The sequence below is a fragment of the Geotrypetes seraphini genome, chromosome 4, assembly GCF_902459505.1.
Source record: "Geotrypetes seraphini chromosome 4, aGeoSer1.1, whole genome shotgun sequence".
NCBI classification, from domain to species: domain Eukaryota; kingdom Metazoa; phylum Chordata; class Amphibia; order Gymnophiona; family Dermophiidae; genus Geotrypetes; species Geotrypetes seraphini.
In genome coordinates, this window is record NC_047087.1 from 54852982 (window position 1) to 54872268 (window position 19287).

Consider the following 19287-nt stretch of genomic DNA (forward strand, 5'->3'; position numbering starts at 1 on the left):
GGTTCTACTCCAAATATTTCCTCATACTGAAAATAAGTGGAGGCATCCATTCAATTCTAGACCTCCAACTCTCAACAAATACTCGGTGAAGGAGAAGTTTCACATGGTCTTTCTGGGAACCTTATTACCACTATTAGAGGACAACTGACTCTGTTCTCTAGATCTCAAAGGAACGTAAACCCATATTTCTATCCTTCCTGCGCACAGGCAATACCTCCGCTTTCGAGTAGGAATGTGCCACTTTCAATACAAGGTGCTTCCATTTGATCTGACATCAGTACCCAGAGTATTCATGACGTGCTTAATAGTGGTAGCTGCACTCCTTCACTCATACGGTTTCTACGTATTACCTTACCTGGATGATCAAGACTTCCATACTTCAACAGGCTCAGCAAGCCATGAATGCAACAGTTCATAAGAACATACGAAGTTGCCTCCGCTGGATCAGACCAGAGGTCCATCGCGCCCAGCAGTCCACTCCCGCGGTGGCCCATCAGGTCCATGACCTGTAAGGTGACCGGCGTCTAAGCCCTTTTAATCCCCTTAGCCTTCTCTGTAAGCCCTTTCATAACTTATCTCTATCTCTACCTCTATCTGTATCCCTCAACCTCTATCTGTATCCCTCAACCTCCCGTCTCCTGGGATCCACAGTTATCTATGAGAAAGTCCACTTAGAACCCACTCAAACTAGAGTTCATTGGAGCCCTCTTGGATACAACAGAAACTCTTGCTTTCCTACCTCAGCAGACTCAATACCCTAATTCAGATTTGTATAAAGGTCTCTTGTCACCACATTAATACTGAGACTCCTCGGCCACATGGCATGTACAGTACATGTAACTCCATTTGTCCATCTACTTCTCAGAGGACATCAATGGGCACTTTCGACCCAATGGTCTCATGTCACCGGTTTACTATCCCAGTGGCTGAAAGTGACTTCACATCTCTGAGAATCCCTTCAGTGATGGTTATCACCGACCAATCTTTCCAAGGGTCTACTATTCCAAGTGCCACAATATCAAAAGATATTGATGACAGAAACATCCATGCTCAGATGGGGAGCCTACCTTGATGTTCTCTATACTCAAGGCTCCTGGAGCCCTCCTGAAAGAGCTCTCCGTATTGATCTCGAGCTTCGAGCAATCCGCAATTGCTCTGTACACATTCCAGGATTCTCTCCTCAATCAAGTAATACTCATTTGCACAGACAACCAGTTAGCCATGTACTAACTGAACAAGTAGGGTGGTATAGGGTCTCGCCTTCTCTGCCATTTTTATAAACGATATTGCTGAAGGGTTGTCGGTAAGATTTGCCTCTTTGCGGATGATACCAAAATCTGCAATAGAGTAGACACATGGTCTGAATAACATGAAGAAAGACCTGGCGAAACTTGAAGAATGGTCTGAAATTTGGTAGCTAAAATTTAATGTTAAGAAATGCAAGGTCATGCATTTGGGCTGCAAAAACCCGTGGAGACAGTACAATTTAGGGGGTGAAGAGCTTATGTGCATGACAGAAGAGCGGAACATGGGTGTGATTGTATGTGATGATCTTAATGTGGCCAAACAGGTTGAAAAAGAGATGTCAAAAGCTAGAAGGATGCTAAGTTTCATAGGTAGACGTATGGCCAGTAGGAAAAAGGAGGTATTGATGCCCCTGTATAAGACTTTGGTGAGAACTCATTTAGAATATTGTGTACAATTCTGGAGCCGCACCTTCAAAATGTCGGTCCAGAGGAAGGCTACTAAAATGGTATGTGGACTTCATCATAAGGCATATGGGGACAGACTTAAAGATCTCAATCTGTATACTTTGAAGGAAAGGCGGGAGAGGGGAGATATGATATAGACTTTTAAATACCTACATAATATAAATTTGCATGAGCCGAGTCTCTTTCATTTGAAACAAAACTCTTCAATGAGAGGGCATAGGATGAAGTTAAGAGGTGATAGGCTCCGGAGTAATCTAAGGAAATACTTTTTTACAGAAAGGGTGGTAGATGCATGGAACAGTCTCTCGGAAGAGGTGGTGGTGGAGACAGACTGTGTCTGAATTCAGAAGGGCCTGGGATAGGCATGTGGGATCTCTCAGAGAGAGAGAAAGATAATGGTTACTGCGGATGGGCAGACTAGATGGGCCATTTGGCCTTTATCTGTCATCATGTTTCTATGTTTCATATTTTTTCTTGGGCGATTCCTTGAAACATTTTCCTGAAATCAGTCTACCTAGCAAGAATGCCGAATATCTTAGCTGCCAAATTGAGCACTGTCCTACAACTGCACGAGTGGTCTCTCAAATCAATCACTTTACATCAGATCTTTGTGAATTGGGGAACCCCTGAAGTAGATATTTGCTTTCCCCTACAATCATAAACTTCCACTCTTCTGATCCGCAAAGCCCCCTTCCCTCCCTCAAGCTCTAAAGAGTTGGATGCCTTTCTCCTTGACTGGTGAAACAAGTTCCTTTATGCTTTTCCTCCAACTCTTCTACTCAAACTTTGCCAAGAACAAGCTACAATGTTTCTCATAGCACCTCGGTAGCCATGTCAACCATGGTTTCCTCTCCTTCTACAACTCAACGTTCAAGAACCCATCGCACTCAAATCTTTCCAATGTTGCTGACATAGAACAAGGGCTCTTCCTCCTTCCCAATCTATGTTCGTTAGCTCTCACAGCTCCCAACCAGTAAATGCCTTTGTACTATTGGCACAAGTGTCAGCTATCATTGAATCCTCTAGAAAGCCTTTCACGCAGCACTGCTATCATTTCAAATGGACGTGTTTCTCAATCTGATGTAGGATTAACTCTCTCAAGCTAGTCGCCTGTCCTCTCCCATTGGTCTCGGATTATTTTCTACACCTCTCTGACTCTGGACTAAAAACTAATTCAGTCAGGGTTCATTTCAATGCTATTAGTGCTTTTCATACTCCACTTGACTAAAAGCCATTGTTTGTATATCCTCTAATTTCCAGATTCATGAAAGGTCTTTTCCATACCAGATCTCCAATCAAGCCTCCACCTGTAACTTGGGACCTTAATATTATTCTTTTCACTCTGAAGCCTTCTTTTGAGCCATTCTCAACTTCATCTCGTAAACATCTTACTTGGAAGGTAACCTTCCTTATATCTTTCACATTTGCACTTTGAGTAAGTGAACTTCAAGCCCTTGTGTCAGATCCTACCTATAAAAACTTCTACCATGACAAGGTGGTTCTATGCACTCATCCCAAATTCCTTCCAAAGGTCCATAGTTCTATCTGTCTTCTTTCCAAGACCACATTCTAACCCTGATGAAGTGGCATTCCACACATTGTACTATAAATGTGCTTATTACTTGGATTGCACCAAACCTCACAGAACTTGTTTTTTGATCCAAACAAACATGGAGCTCCTGTCACCATTTATATGTGGCTAGTGGACTGTAACTCCTTTTGCTATGCTGTGGCTGGGCTGATGCTTGAAGGCCATGTCACTTTACATAAAGTTTGAACAATGACAACTTCAGTAGCTCATCTACGTTCCACTCCCATTGAGGACATCTGTAAAGCAGCCACCTGCTCCTCGATTCATGCAGTCACATCCCATTGTTTGGAGAATCGTTCCAGATAGAATGATTTGGCCAGGCAGTTCTACAAAATTTATTTTCCACTTATGCCAACTTCCCTCCAACCTATTTGGTTTCACCAGGCTCATGGTAGTTGTCAATAACCTTCTTTTCAGAGGCATGGCCATGGCAGCTAGGAAATCCCACATGTCAGAATAAACAGCCCTCTTGTCCTCAGATAAAGTATAGTTACTCACCTGTAGCAAGTGTTATCTGAAGACAGCAAGCAGATATTCTTCCAACCCTCCAACCTCCCCTAGTTGGCTTTTTAGTCTTATTACTGAACTGAAGATCCCATGAGCAGACATTGGGCAGGAAGGCACCAATGCATGTGTGGTATGGGCAGTCTCGAGACATTTAAAGTGACAATACACTTTTTGCACTGTCTGTGCCAGGCTCAATGGATGACCTCATAAGGCATATGAGGACAGACTTAAAGATCTCAATATATATATATTTGGAGGAAAGGCAAGATAGGGGAGGTATAATAGAGATGTTTAAATATCTACATGGCATAAATACGAATGAGGCGAGTCTCTTTCAATGGAAAGGAAGCACTGCAATGGGAGGCCATTCCCACATGCCTGTCCAATGCTTTCTTGAATTCAGACAGTTATTGTCTACCAAGAGCCTATTCCACGCATCTACCACTCTTTCTGTAAAAAAGTATTTTCTTAGATTACTCCTGAGTCTTTTACCTCTTAACTTCATCCTATGCCCTCTCTTTGCAGAGTTTCCTTTCTGTTGAAACAGACTCGCCTCATGCGTATTTATGCCATGTAGATATTTAAACATCTCTATTATACCTCCCCTATCTTGCCTTTCCTCCAAAATATATATATTGAGATCTTTAAGTCTGTCCTTATGCCTTATGAACCTTCCTCTGTGTATATCTTTTTGAAGTTGCAGTCTCCAGAATAGTACATAATATTCTAAATGAGGTCTCACCAGAGTCTTATACAGAGGCATCAAATCTCCTTTTTCCTACTGACCATACCTCTCCCTATGCACCCTAGCATCCTTCTAGATTTTGCCATTGCCTTTTCACAGTTTAAAAACCAATATACTATAGGAAATGTTGAAAAGGAAGTTTGCCAAGGATTTTTTAATATGTTTTGCAATGTGGTTTTTGTTAAACTTCAGTGAATGATAGCATTTGGAAATTTGACATCTTTGTGAAATAAAACAGGCAATGAACACAGTTGTAGGATGCATACAGTGTTAAGTATTATAATGCTGGGGTGTTGCATAAGTATAGACAGCTCACCAGGTCGTGCAGGTGCAAGACCGGAGGGTTAGGACATTGATGGGAAGATACGACTTCGATGAGAAACCTAGGGGGCAAGGGGGCCCCTTCTGATGATTAAGGCAGGTCAAGACCTGTTGGGTCGCCGTGGGGGCAGACTGCTGGGTGGGATGGACCTCTGGTCTGACCCGGCAGAGGCACTGCTTATGTTCTTATGTTCTTAATGCAATGTAATGACATTTAAAATGGTTGTACCCTTTCTGATTAACAGGATCTACCCCTGATTCTGGAAACAGAAGCAGATCTGAATTTTATTACACGTTGAATGGCAATTCAGTTGATTCTCAACTGCAGCTGAAGTCCAAAAATACTTGGTACATAGATGAAGGTAATAATAAACAGGATTTTCTACTTCGTGTGTGTGTATGTATATAAATTGGAGGCAGGTTATGATTTCTGAACGTCCAAGTCCACTGAAAATTTACCACCTCTTCTATTAGCAGCAAGAAGTACTGTAGCCGAATAGATCTGGAGGAGCAGAACTTCAAATTAGAGTGACTGCAGAAAGTTTGGGATATTTTTTAAGATGGCAAAAATAATTTTTAAATTATAAGATAAGGTTGTGAATTTACAGAAGATCAGGGCTCTGTTCTTCTGTTGTATGGAGTTGCAGCAGTCTTAAACAACAGAATTAATTTAGACAAATGGACCTGTTGAAAAAGCAGTCCGGCTGGCAAGATGTACACCGTGATTCTCCGGAGACAAGCAGAGGAAATGCAGGCACACTTGCTCGTGAAGTCCTTTGACTGAGCCTGCGTGCTGGTGCTCTCCCTTAGACTCAGTAGTTTGTTTGTTTTTTACTACTGAGCATGTGTGGACACCTTGCCTCTGGAGCTCCACCCTGTGGAATTCAGTTAATTCTTTTTCCAGATTCAGCACAGGTCGAAGCTCTCCTCTCTCCAAAAGGGTTTATTGCACTTTAAGTGCATCAGATACTGCAGGATCTACAACTTGCTAATTGACAAAAACCCCAATCAGTTTCAGCTGCATCTCGGCGGCTGGAATTAAAATACAGAGTAGAAAAAGTGCCTGGGCATGATTTCCAACAGCTCCCTCGTCATTCCATGGTATCTAAGTCAGCAATTCAAAAATCTAAATCCTCGAAGTCTCAGTTCAATACCCTTCCAGGGAAGGATCATCACTTTCTTGATTGTTGGACACAAGGTCTATCAAGGTGCAATGCTCACCTCAAAAATCATGGCCCATCAAATTCTACATTTTCAACACTCCATATTAGAACAATTGGACACAGCTTCGCCAGACGACATTCCTAATCTCCATTTGGAATCTATCAAGAATCAACATTCCATTTAACACCAACTGTGATGCCTATGATATGAGCTCCAGAATGGCTGCAATAGGCATTGCAGCTCGCTGCTCTGCTTAGCTGAAAGCCTCTGACCTCAGGGTAGACCTTCATGACAGGTTTGTAGATGTCCCATGTCTGGGAGATTGTCTCTTTGGTGAGAAAGTGAAGGCTACTGTTACTCAAATCACTGAAGATTCGACAGCCATGTGAGAACTCGGCCATCCTCAGGAACAGTCTCAACCTTTCTGCAGATCTGTTTTGGCTTTGTCATACAGAAAGTTTACCATCAACAATTTTTTCAACAGTTACTCCTTACACATCAATCAGTCCATAACACCATCATTTTTTTCCTCCTCCGCATCCTTCATAAGCAGAGCAGAGTCTACATACATTGGACTTTAAAAGGGTATTACTTTTCTACCTAGACAGCACTACGTCTGTCCGTACTACTAATCAACTCTTTGTTTCGTTCAATTTAGCTGCTCAAGGTAACGCAGTATTTAAACGGACTCTATCCTCGTGAATTGCTCATTGCATTTTTTTTTTTTTTTTGCTATGCTAAAGCTTGCTTATCTCCTCCTGGACAGATTGGAGCACATCAAGTACAAGCCATAGCTTGTTCAATTGCAAACTTGAAATCAGTCCTCATTCAGGATATCTGCAAAGCAGCGACCTGATCCTCCGTTCATTGTTTGGACCACAGTTCAGTGCAAGATATTAAATTGGGACAGTCAGTCCTCCATAGTATGTTTGCAATATAACTATTTTTTCTCCTCGCAATTTTTGGTTGAAGCTAGGGACTCGCCAGCAAGTGTGCCTGCATGTCCCCGGAGAAAGCAAAGTTGCTTACCGTAACAGGGGTTCTCCGTAGACAGCAGGGGAATGCAGCCACACTTGCTTGCCCCCATCCCCTCTATCACATTGTTACCTAAGCTAGTGATATAACTGAAGTCCAGGGGGTGGAGCTCCAGAGGCAAGGTGTCCTCACATGCTCAGCAGTAAACCCCCTCCCCCCCCAAAAAAAAAGAAAGAAAACAACTACTGAATAGGGGAGAGCACCTGCACACAGGCTCAGTTGAAGGACTTCACCAGCAAGTGTGGCTGCATTCCCCTGCTGTCTACGGAGAAACCCCTGTTGTGCAGGTAAGCAAACTTTGCTATCTGTGTTTATAAAAAGCACCAGGCAAAAATCTATACAAGTAAAATGGTCCAGCTGGCAAATAGTACAGCACAGTCCATATTAATGTGGTGGACAATAGCAATCGATTAGTAAAAGACCCAAAATTCAGCTAAGAAATATAGCAGCAAAGGTCAACGTCGATGTTGTGAACAATGGCAATGAGCAGAAACAAAATGACCCTATATGGTCCGTGTTTCAGCCAATAAAAAGGCCTTCATCAGTGGTCCTATGAAAATGTAGATGACAGTAAGCAAAATCATATTAAAAAGAAAAGGACAATATAGATTTGTGGGTATGAAGGATGTGATCGTAGTGAAATAGTGATGAAATCTTACATCAGAGCATGAAAATCCCCCCAAAAGTTGAAATGGTAAATGAAAAGTGAATTAATATAAACATGAATAAATTAAACTAATTTGCATATGTGAATACATGGTGAGATGATAGATTAAAGATGAATTAATTGAATAAATTAAACTCATTTTGAATACATATTTGTTTAGTTATAATGAAATAATCATGGAGGAAGTGAAAAATGAGGTGTATCTGTGTTAGGTAAAAAAATGTATGGTGAATAAAAAGAGCATGTGGTGAGAACATACGGATCGAGGAAAGAAAATTACATACCAAAGCTGTCCAGTGGAATAAGGAGTTAAAAGCTGCCTCGAAAAAGTAGGCTTTTAGCCTATATTTGAATACCGCCAGCTTAATTAGACAATTTAGTAGGGAAATCTGTTTGCAAGATTAAGTACCTCTAATCCCGAAGTGCCTTAAGCTGGTTGAGTTTTCATGATTTTTACTATAAATATGAATGAGATGTATTTGCATAAAGTGGAAGCAGTGTATGTGAATGGATCTCGTGCACCACCTCTCTCCTGACCTGAAACACCAGTGCAGCAGTGGTTTTGAGCCACAAATCCCTCCTCCCTCAAGTCCCCAAGCAGCTGAGATGTGAACCCCTCTTCCCTCCCTTCCCAATACACCAGTGTGGTAGCAGTCCTGATCCGCAAAGCCCCCCTCTCTCCCTCAAGCCCCAAAGCAGGCAGCGTCCTGAGCAACAAACCCCCTTGCTACCTTCCTCCCGCCCTTACCCGAAGCAACAGTCGGTCAGCAGAAGGCAGTGTTCAAAGCAGGCTGCTCATGGCCAGCCCAGGCAGGGCCTTTCTTCTGATGCGTCGGAATGACGCATTAGAGGAAAGGCCCTGCCAGGGCTGGTCACGAGCAGCTTGTTTTGAGCGCTGCCTCCTGCTGACCGACTGCCGCTTTGGATAAGGAAGGAAGGGAGTGAGGGGGGTTCATGACTCAGGACCACCATCTGCTACTGCTGCTTTGGGGCTTGAGGGAGGGAGTGGAACTTTGTGGCTCAAGACCACTGACGTGCTGGTACTTCAGGGAGGGGGAGAATTGAGATGTTTTAGACAAGGTTTCTAACATACTGTCAATCAACCAGAAAAACTGTAATCCCCATGGGTGCCGGATATCTGAGATTCTACTGTAATTAAATTTTCTCTTGAGATCTAATGCAGTGTCTGCATTATGTAGAAATTAGCTGCTTAGCTCTCTTTATATGTTTTAAGACATGACATTTTAAGCCTTTACTTTTTTCCCCCTTTCTTCCTCTCTGTGTATTTACAGTTTCTGAAGATCCTGTAAAATCTCTATCAGATGTATCTTCTGGATTTGGTCACTGTTCTCCACCCCTGCAACCTGCTGTAACAAACTGTCTAACCAGTGAGAACCGATACCATTCTCTACCTTTCAGCTTGTCCAAGATGTCCAGCACAAATGGGAGCATTGGGCATACTCCACTCTCCTTATCCGTTCAGTCAGTCATTGGCGAATTGAACAATGCTTCTATTCAAGAAAGCATGCCTGATCCTGTCCCGCTTGGCAACCTGCATGGACTTGAAGTTGGTTCCCTGGCTGAAGTGAAGGAGAACCCGCCGTTTTTTGGCGTGATCCGTTGGATTGGTCAGCCATCCGGGGTAAATGAAGTCTTGGCAGGACTGGAACTGGTAATTAACCTAAAGTGATCTGTGAAAATCTGCTGTTTTACTTAGAGCATTTTATCACAGGATGGATTTGGGGAATGATGCTAATTCAGAAGAAAAAGAAATATTTAAAGTTATTTTACAATGGTTTTTTATAGGTCACTGTCCCTTTTTCTGGTTTCTCTGTTAGCTATTTATGGCTGTAGAAGAAGAAGAGCCTGACTTTATAAAGTGATGAGCACAAATGTGGCTATTTACATCTTTATAACTCAGACTCCAAGTCTCTTTCAGATCTGACACCAAATGACATTTCAGGGGAATTTTGTAAATCGTTTGTACTGCATATACACCATCTGTGTAGTTTTTGTTGTCACTTAGCTATGTAATAATGCCATAGGTGTTCAATAACATCAACAATTCTCCTCCCCCACCCTTTGAAGTTAGAATAAAACATTTGGTCATATGTTTGGGTTGATATTCAGTAGGATATATCGGTTATGAGCGGCACCTGCCTGGATAAGTGTTCACCGGGCCATACCCAGATTTTAAGTAGCATTATCTGCATAATGCCTCTGAAAATCCTTCCTGGCCCTCCTGGCAATTTTATAATGGGGTGCTCACATTTACGTGTCACTTGAGCAAGCACACGTACACTTTATGTACCTTAGTGGCAGCAAAACACCTAAGTGCTATTCAAGGGTGTGTTGAAGTGGCATATTTAGTTAGTTTTATATACCATCAGCAAGCATAAAAACTTTTAAAGTGGTATGCATTCATTAAGGCATTCACCAGGGTGAAGCTGCCACCTACAAATGTAACTTGTACCCCTTGCTACATTTGGTGTTCACACTTATTCCGGGTCTATGGCTGTTGTGTCTGCAGGCACCTAAATGTAAGGTATGCTTAATGTGACCATTTATTTATTTTTTCCTCAAAACGGGACAAGACCCCCCTAGTATCTTTTTTTAATTACGGCGGCTGCCTCCTGTCCTGATGTCTCCGGCAGCGGCAGAACAGTGCACAAGGCAGGCGCGAGCTTTTTGCGCGCCTGCCTGATCCCATGCTGCTCACTGAATGGCTTTTGTCAGTTCTCGCAGGACTCGCAAGAACTGATGGCAGCCATTCAGTGAGCAGCGCGGGACCAGGCAGGTGCGCCGCTCTGCCGTTGCCAGAAGATATCAGGACAGGAGGCAGCTGCCGGGATTATAAAAAGGTCCCGGTGGGGGTGGGGGGCTGTATTCGCTATGGTACTTTAGCAGGCCCCTGAAGTGTTCTTCCCAGAAATTTTTTCCAGCCAGGTGGCACGAAAAAGTAGCCTGGTGGGGCGGGACAGGGAAATTTGGTGCTATGCAAATTACCCCTCTCTGCTTACGGTGAAGGAGTAGGAGTGGGGAATAGAGTTGGTGCATGGCCTGGAACACTATGAAAATTACCTCTCCCTGCTCATGGTGAAGGAATAGGGCAGCAGTGTCCAACCTTTTGGCTTCCCTAGGCCACATGGGACGAAAAAAATCTGGGGCCGCACAAACACTAACACTAGCTGATGAGAAAAAAAAAAAAAAAGTCTGAGCAGGTCCCAAATTTGCAATCATTAATATAGAAGAGGTACGTATCTAATAATAAACCTTCATTAAAGGGACACTGTGGAGAGGAACCCAAAAAAGCAATAACGCTTACCCTGACTGAGTGATCCTTCACATGCACCGCTGACAGTGGGAGCAGCCACAGGCTTCCGCATCTCGACTCTAATGAACAGGGATGCCTACTCCTGGTTTTCCCATTCACTTCTATTACAGCTACGATGAACCTCTTCAGAGCGGGGATGCTGCATCAGTTGTCAGCGGTGCAGGTGGAGGATCGTTCAGTCAGGGTAAATATTACTGCTTTTTTGGGCCTCCCACTTTGAGCTTAGGCTCCCTCAAAATGAACATCTTCCTGCTGTAGCTAGTAGAGATCCCCAAGCCTCACCAACTGATGGCCACCTCCTCCCCTCCAACTTCTCAAGTTCTGCAGCTGGCAGCAATATTGCAGAGCTGCTGCCTTCCCTCCTCCCTGCCCTCCCCCCCCAACCTTGGCTTTCCTGCATGCATGAAAGCAGTGGTAGCTTGAGGATATTGGCTGCAAAGCTTGGAGATTTTGGGTTGCCAGACTGGAGGAAGATGTCTTCAGGTGGCAGGGCTTGGGAATCCCCAATAGCTCAAGTATTTGTAAATTGCACTCAGGTGGGAAGAAACTTTGGTGCCCATCCACTAATTTTGGGCTCCAGTCCCTCCCCCAAATCAGCTGTATATGACTACGCCACTGACTACAAAAATAATTGTGATGCATATATCCCAAAGCTAACATATTCTAGTTAATAAATTCAAAATAAAAACAATTTTTTTCTACCTTGTCTGGCTATTTTGTTTTTCCATCATCTTGGTCCCAGTTTCTCTTACTGCTTTTTGTCTATCTTCAACTAATTCTCTTTCCAGTGGCTGCTGTTCATTTTTTTTCTCCTCTTGTTCCATTTCCTCCTTATGCTTGTCTCCAACATATTGATTTTCCCTTTCAGCTTTAACTTTTTCTTTTCTTTTTTGCCTCTGTCCACTCAAATCTTGCTCTTTCTTACCCTTCTTCTTTTTAAATGTTCAGCTACCTCTCAATTCTCAATCTTCTCTGTCCCTAGCTCTCCCATTTCCCATCTCACTCCTTTCCCAGCCTCTTATTTCCTGCTATCTACTCCCCATTACCACATTTCTACTACATACTCGCTGCTCTCTCATTCATCTTGTCGTCATCTCTCTTTTGACCTCATTCACATGGTTCACCACTTTCAGAATCCCCTTTCCTCTCTCTACTGGTCAGGCTATAACTCCCTGTCCCTTTCTTTCCATCCCATTTCTTATCCTAGCTCTCTTCCCTCCTGCCCTCCCATGGGTCCATCTCTCTTCCTTATCCCCATGGTCCAACATTTTGCTCCCTCTCTTTTCTGTTTTTTCTTCTTCCCTCCCCTCTTGATGCTGAACAATGAAATGAAGGAAAAAAAGAGAGATGCTGCATCTCTCTGCCTTCCATACACAGGCCTTAAATTTATCACTACTTCCCTTCCATCCCCAGATCCATCTTTTCTCCCTGTGTCTTCCCAACTGCCTCCCACCCCATCTCTCCCCCTGCCTCGTTCCCCCAGGTCTACCATTTCTCCCTTTCTCTTCCCAACAGTTCTTCCTTCAAGTATTTCTTTCCCTCTTCCTCCACACCACCCCTGGAACAACTTCTCTCCCTTCAGACCACTGCCCACCATCTCTGTCTGTCCTCTGTTTTTGGCCCCATAAGCTCACTCCCCTGCCCAATCTAGCACTTCTTTTAATACCCTCCACCCTCTGTAAAGATACCTTCAACAAAACCCCTCCTCAATATCTGAAGACCCTGAGAACCAAATGAAAACAAAAATACTGAGCTCCCCACCCCACCCCACCTACTCCCAATCAACAATTTACTAGAAATATCCCACCACATTGTGGCCAATCCCCGTTCCCCACCAACCTTAAATGCAACCTACCAGTATGAAAGTAAAAAATTAACATCCGGCCATCCACTCCGCTACACTCAATAACCACAAAACACCACATGATCTCAACTCAAACACACATCAGAAAAAATAGAAGCAAATCCCTGACATTAGTTCCAGAACAGGAGTAACAGCCAAAAATGTCCTGTAAAGCTGTCCATCAAGCTGGCCCCCTTCTAATGGTCTGTGCTCTGAGGCCGGACGTGCAAGTCAGCCATGGTGGTTCAAAAGATGGAAATCTCAAAGGCCACCACCCGCCGATGATTCCTGGACCCCAAATCTGGATCGCATCCTCCATGAAATGCACTGTTTTCAAAGTTCCTTTCAGTTGAAATAATAGTGCGAATGGATGGTGCCAGCGATAGCGAATCGCCTTTTTTCACAAGTACTTCAAAACTGGTTTTAAGTCCACTCTCCGCCTTAAAGTGACAGACGCCAAGCCGGTCATAATTTTTCCACTGAAGAGGGGATTGCACCCGAGCTTTAGCCATGACAGCCTCCTTGACTTTAAAGTTTTAAAAACAGGCGGCCTGTTAGCGCGTGACACTTGCAAGGCTCTATGAGCACGTTCTAGATGGATATCTTCAGGAGTATGGTCGAGGCCTCATCAGATATTAAGCAGCAAACTCGTGCTCCAAGGCTGTAAAGTGTGCGTGCTGGCTTCCCTTCTCTTCTCTACCCCCACCCCCACCCCCGGACATAACTTCCGGTTTTGAAGGGAAGCTGGCACGCACACTTCAGAGCCTCGGAGCACGAGTTTGCTTCCGGCTAAAATGGGAATCTCCAAGCCGGTGAGTTTTTTGTTTTGTTTTTTAAAGTTGAGCAGCAGTTGGATTCGCGATCGGATGACAGCTGGGTGGTCATCTAAATTAGCTGGGCGGAGCGCCTGGCTAAAAGGCCTTAGGGAGAACACTGCCCTGAAAACGGGCCATTTTGGTATCCTGAAGCTGTGCTTGGGGACAACGGGACAGGCTACCTAAAAATGGGATAGTCCAGTTCAAAACAGGACGTGTGGTCACATTAGGTATGCTGTTAGGTTACACTGGTATTCTATAATGGAATCTGGGTGTCCAGGTATTGTTAAAGAATAGGCATCATGTGTCTTGAAAGAGGTGCCCACTTACAGAATTACCCCCTATCCAGGTAGTGCCAGGGTACTCCAGGGCACAGTGTGGATGGAGTTTCTGGTTACTTAGTGATAATATTCAGTCCACTAACCAAGTAACTAACCAGATAAAGTTAAGGTAGCAAAAAATCTGTCTTGTCTTTATCTGGCTAATTCTCTGGATACCAGTTTGAATATTGCAGATACTAAGATAACGGCTGGTCATCAGGTTATACTTGGGTATTCATCACTGGCTGGTATCCAGGTATCAGTGCAGAATACCTAAATATAATAAAACTATAGTGGCCTGTGTTTAGATCAAACACTGACTGCCATGGCTAGAGCATGGGGAAAACATGAAAGTATAGCTGACCCTCTGGGTCCTAATATGTCAAACCAAGACTGACCCTACCAGTGAACAGATTTGTTTTTTTCACTTATTGCCCCATTGTTGGCCTAGTGCAGTGGTTCCCAAACCCTGTCCTAGGGGACCCCCAGCCAGTCGGGTTTTCAAGATATCCCTAATGAATATGCATGAGAGAGATTTGCATACCTGTCGCTTCCATTATATGCAAATCTCTCTCATGCATATTCATTAGGGATATCTTGAAAACCCGACTGGCTGGGGGTCCCCCAGGACAGGGTTTGGGAACCACTGGCCTAGTGGTAGAGCTGCTGCCTCAGCACCCTGAGGTTGTAGGATCGAATCCCAGTGCTACTCCTTGTGTCCCTGGGCAAGTCATTTAATCTTCCATTGCCCCAGGTACAAAATAAGAGTGACCACAAAAAGAGAGTATACAAGTTCCATTCCTCCCCCCCCCCCTTTTCAGCCCCTACAGACTTATGCAGATGAGGCGCTGCAGTGAGTCTCTGTGCATAGCTCCACACCCCTCTGTATTCTCCTTGGGCTTCCCCTGTGAAACATGGTGGTTGTTTTCAAGTGCATATTATGTCTAACAAAATTAAAATCTGTATTATCCTTCCCACCCTGCTTCTTGTGCTCCTCTTTCTCGTTTCTGCTTGCTTAGGAAGATGAGTGTGCAGGATGCACAGATGGCACCTTCAAAGGGACACGATACTTCACTTGTGCCCCTAAAAAGGCGCTCTTTGTTAAGCTGAAGAGTTGCAGACCAGATTCCAGGTTTGCATCCCTGCAACCAGTTTCCAACCAGATTGAGCGCTGCAACTCTTTAGGTAATCACTGGGTCCTCTGTTGGTTGATTTTCATTTTGGAACTAATTAAATTCTTTTAGATTATAAGACTTCCAGCATCAGAGAGAAATGTAATGCACCTTTTTTTAATAAACTATTGTCCCTGTACTACAGCCTCTGCAAGAGGCTATTGTTCCTGTACTACAGCCTCTGTTGCGTTTCAAATCTTTAGAATAGAAAATAAATTTAATATAATCTTGGTTTTTCCATTAACTCTGCTGAATAATAAATGTATCAAAATGTTTTTTTTCACTGTATCTTTGTCACAAACTAATGTTGAGTTCTAAAACCATAAAACTATTCCTTTAAAAAAAAAATCTGAAACCCAATTCCTATCTACATCTAAGGCAAATATAACTAGTAGGATAGCTTTAGACACGCAGGCCATGATGCACAAAAGGTTTCCTCGCAAATAAGAGTGGTTTTAACCAGTTTTATTTGCAAGGAAACTCTCCTGCTGATGCTGAAAAGGGTTCTCCATGGCTGCTACCGATTGTCATATGCTAATGCACTACAAGGAGCTCATTAGTATTATAATGAGCACCCCATGTAATGCACAGCAAAAAACCCCAGAGTTTTAATGACAGGATCTGATCTCTTGTAGCCTTACTTTTCCTGTCAATGCCTTAATGCTGATTGGCTCAGGCACTGACAGGAAAGTAAAACTTGACAGCTCAGGACCCCCCCCCCCAAAAAAAAAAAAAATTATTATTATTATTTTTTAAACGGTCCCTGATCCCTCTTTCCCTTTGTTTTCCTCCAGCTGTGCATAGCCCCCTGTCCCCTCTCCCATGACCTCTTGATGCTGGGAACCTATCATACCATACCCCCCCCCCCAGATGCCTTGAACTTTAAAAAAAAAATCCAGCAGGAGGATGCCCACTCCCTCCTGCCACAGGGTCATGTCACCCCCCCCCCCCCAATGCTGGGACCCTCCGACAATAACCGTGTTATTCTAACACGGTTGCTTAAATTGCTAGCCTATAGAGAAATTAATTTTCTGCTTCACATGAATAGGTTTAGACTTAGAAGTATATTTAGGTAGATAATATATTTAAAGAAAGTAACAAAGACTTTAGAAACATAGAATATGACAGCCTTCGGCCCAATAAGTCTGCCCACTCAAAGAACCCTCCCCCATAAGTTCTTCTTTGAAGTAAACCCACATATAGATCCCATTTGTTCTTAAAGTCAGTCACGTTATTGGCCTCAACTACCTGAAGTGGAAGATCATTCCAACGGTCAACCACCTTTTCGGTGAAGAAGTACTTCCTAGTGTCACCATGAAATCTCCCGCCCCTGATTTTTAGCGGATGCCCTCTTGTCGCCGTAGGTCCTGTAAGGAAAAAGATGTCGTCTTCCACCTCAATACAGCCAGTAACGTATTTGAATGTCTCTATCATGTCACCCCCCTCTATGCGTTCCTCGAGAGAGTATAGCTGCAACTTACCTAGACGTTCTTCATATGGGATATCCTTGAGTCCTGAGACCATCCTGGTGGCCATCCGTTGGACCGATTCTATTCTCAGCATATCCTTCTGATAATGTGGCCTCCAAAATTGTACATAGCACTACAGATGTGGTCTCACCATGGACCTGTATAGCGGCATTACTACTTCGGGCTTTCGGCTGATAAAACTTCTCTGGATGCAACCCAGCATCTGTCTAGCCTTGGATGAGGCTTTCTCCACTTGATTGGCTGTCTTCATATCCTCACTAATGATTACTCCCAGGTCCTGTTCTGCAACAGTTCTAGTTAAGGTCTCGCCATTCAGAGTGTAGGGTTCTGCATGGGTTTCTACTTCCAAGGTGCATAACTTTACACTTCTTGACATTAAAATTCAGCTGCCAAATAGTAGACCAGTGCTCCAGTAAAAGTATGTCCTGTGTCATAGTGTCGGGCACGGTACTTCTGCCCACTATGTGCATAATTTAGCATCATCATCAAATAATGCAGTTTTACCCCGAATTCCCTGAGGCAGGTCTCGTATGAAGATATTAAATAGGATTGGACCCAGGACCGAGCCCTGCATTACTCCACTGTGCACTTCTGACTTTTCAGAGGGTGTACCATTTACCTCCACCCTTTGATGTCTGCCACTGAGCCAGTCTTTAACCCATGCAGTTAATATTTCTCCTAACCCCAATGAACTCATCTTGTTCAAAAGTCTACGGTGTGGGACGCTATCAAAAGCCTTACTGAAGTCTAGATGCACTACATCTAGGGACTCTCCCTTATTTAGTTTTTTTGTTACCCAGTCAAAGAAGCTGATCAGGTTGGATTGGCAGGATCTCCCCCTTGTAAATCCATGCTGGTGGGGATCTCTCAATCTCTCATCGTCAAGAACCGTATCTAATTGGTGTTTAATCAATGTTTCCATAAGTTTATACATGATTGACGTGAGACTTACTGGTCTGTAATTTGCAGTCTCTAACCTGCATCCCTTTTTGTGGAGCGGAATGACGTTAGCTGTTTTCCAGTCTAATGGAACTTTTCCCTTGCTCAGAGAAAGATTGAAAAGCACGGCTAACAGCTCTGCCAGGACATTTCTCAATTCCCTAAGCACTCTGGGGTGCAATTTATCCGGTCCCATGGCTTTATTCACTTTGAGCCTTGACAATTCTTGGTAGATGCTGCTGGTGGAAAATTCAAAATTCCTGAATGGGTCTTCTGAGTTCTCCCTTGTTTGCAGCTGTGGACCGGATTCCGGTGCCTCAAAGGTAAAGACTGAGCAGAAGTATTTGTTCAGTAGTTCGGCTTTATTGGAGTCCGATTCTGCGAAGTTGCCGTCGGGTTTCCTCAGGCGCACTATCCCGTTTGTATTCCTCTTTCTATCATTAACATACCTGAAGAAGGATTTATCCCCTTTTTTAATATTCCTAGCTAAATTTTCTTCCATCCAGAGTTTGGCGTTTCTGTCCGCTTTTTTAACAGTTCTAGATTTCTCTAGATAAGCTTCTTTGGCTTCTGGTCATTGTGATTGCTTGTAGGATACAAATGCTCTTTTCTTCTGTTTTACGAGTTCTGAGATCTCCGCAGAGAACCATTGGGGTTTGTTATTTCTCCGCCGTTTACTCACGGTTCTTATAAAGAGGTTGGTTGCTTCCTTAAGGTAGATTTCAGAGCTTACCACATTACCTCCACATCATCTGTTGTGTCTTGGTTTTGCAGCGCCTCATAGACAAAATCTCCCATGCTCTTGAAGTCGATGCCCTTAAAGTTGAGTACCTTCGTTGACGTGTTCGACCTCGTGGATCCCTTCCTGAGGTGAAACCACACCATGTTGTGGTCGCTGGAGGCCGACGCTTCACCTACCGAAACCTCTGTGACACTATCTCCATTGGTGAGTATCGGGTCCAGAATCGCCTGATCCCTGGTGGGCTCCAGTACCATTTGTTTGAGTCGTGCTCCCCGTATAGAGGTTAGTAGCCTTCTGCTGCTGCTGGTCGTAGCTGAAAGTTTGTTCCAGTTTATATCTGGCATGTTGAAGTCCTCTAACAGTACAGTGTCTCCACGCAGATGATCTCGATATCTTCAATTAATTCTTTGTCTATGTCGTCCTGTTGTTTAGGAGGTCTGTATACATTGCCCAGATACAGGCATTTGCAACTTCCCCAGGCAAGGTTCACCTAGAGGGACTCCCCCATATACTTGACACTTGTGATTCTGATAACTTTGATCTCTTCCTTGATATATAGTGCTGCTCCTCCTCCGTTTTTGCCTTCTCTGTCTCGGCGGAGTAAGTTATAACCTGGTATAGCCATATCCCATCCATGGGAATCCGTGAACCAAGTTTCAGATATTGCCACCACATCCAGGTCGGCACTCCTCATCTCCGTCTCTAATTCCAGTATTTTATTGCCTAAACTGTGAACATTAATGCACATAGCCTTCCATACTTCGTGTTTGCCCGGTCTGCATATAGATTTTACTGCTTGACTTAGTTTGCCCTTTATTTCCCTGTTTGAGTTAGTTTGTCCCTTTTGATTTTGTCTGTCCCCTGCAGTACTGACTGCAGCGTAAGTACTT

The 19287-nt window shown here is 43.7% G+C and overlaps 1 protein-coding gene across 6 annotated transcripts in view; it reads left to right on the forward strand.

Moving 5' to 3' along the window:
• Nucleotides 1–19287, forward strand: part of CYLD (CYLD lysine 63 deubiquitinase) — a 137449-nt gene that overhangs the window by 57958 nt on the left and 60204 nt on the right. For 5 of the 6 annotated variants that reach the window (XM_033941993.1, XM_033941996.1, XM_033941990.1 and 2 more), the window contains 3 exons: nucleotides 5122–5238; nucleotides 9035–9414; nucleotides 15074–15239. In XM_033941993.1, the coding sequence (XP_033797884.1) occupies nucleotides 5122–5238; nucleotides 9035–9414; nucleotides 15074–15239 (663 nt within the window). The remainder of the gene's footprint in view (nucleotides 1–5121; nucleotides 5239–9034; nucleotides 9415–15073; nucleotides 15240–19287) is intronic. The other variant, XM_033941995.1, reaches the window with a different exon arrangement.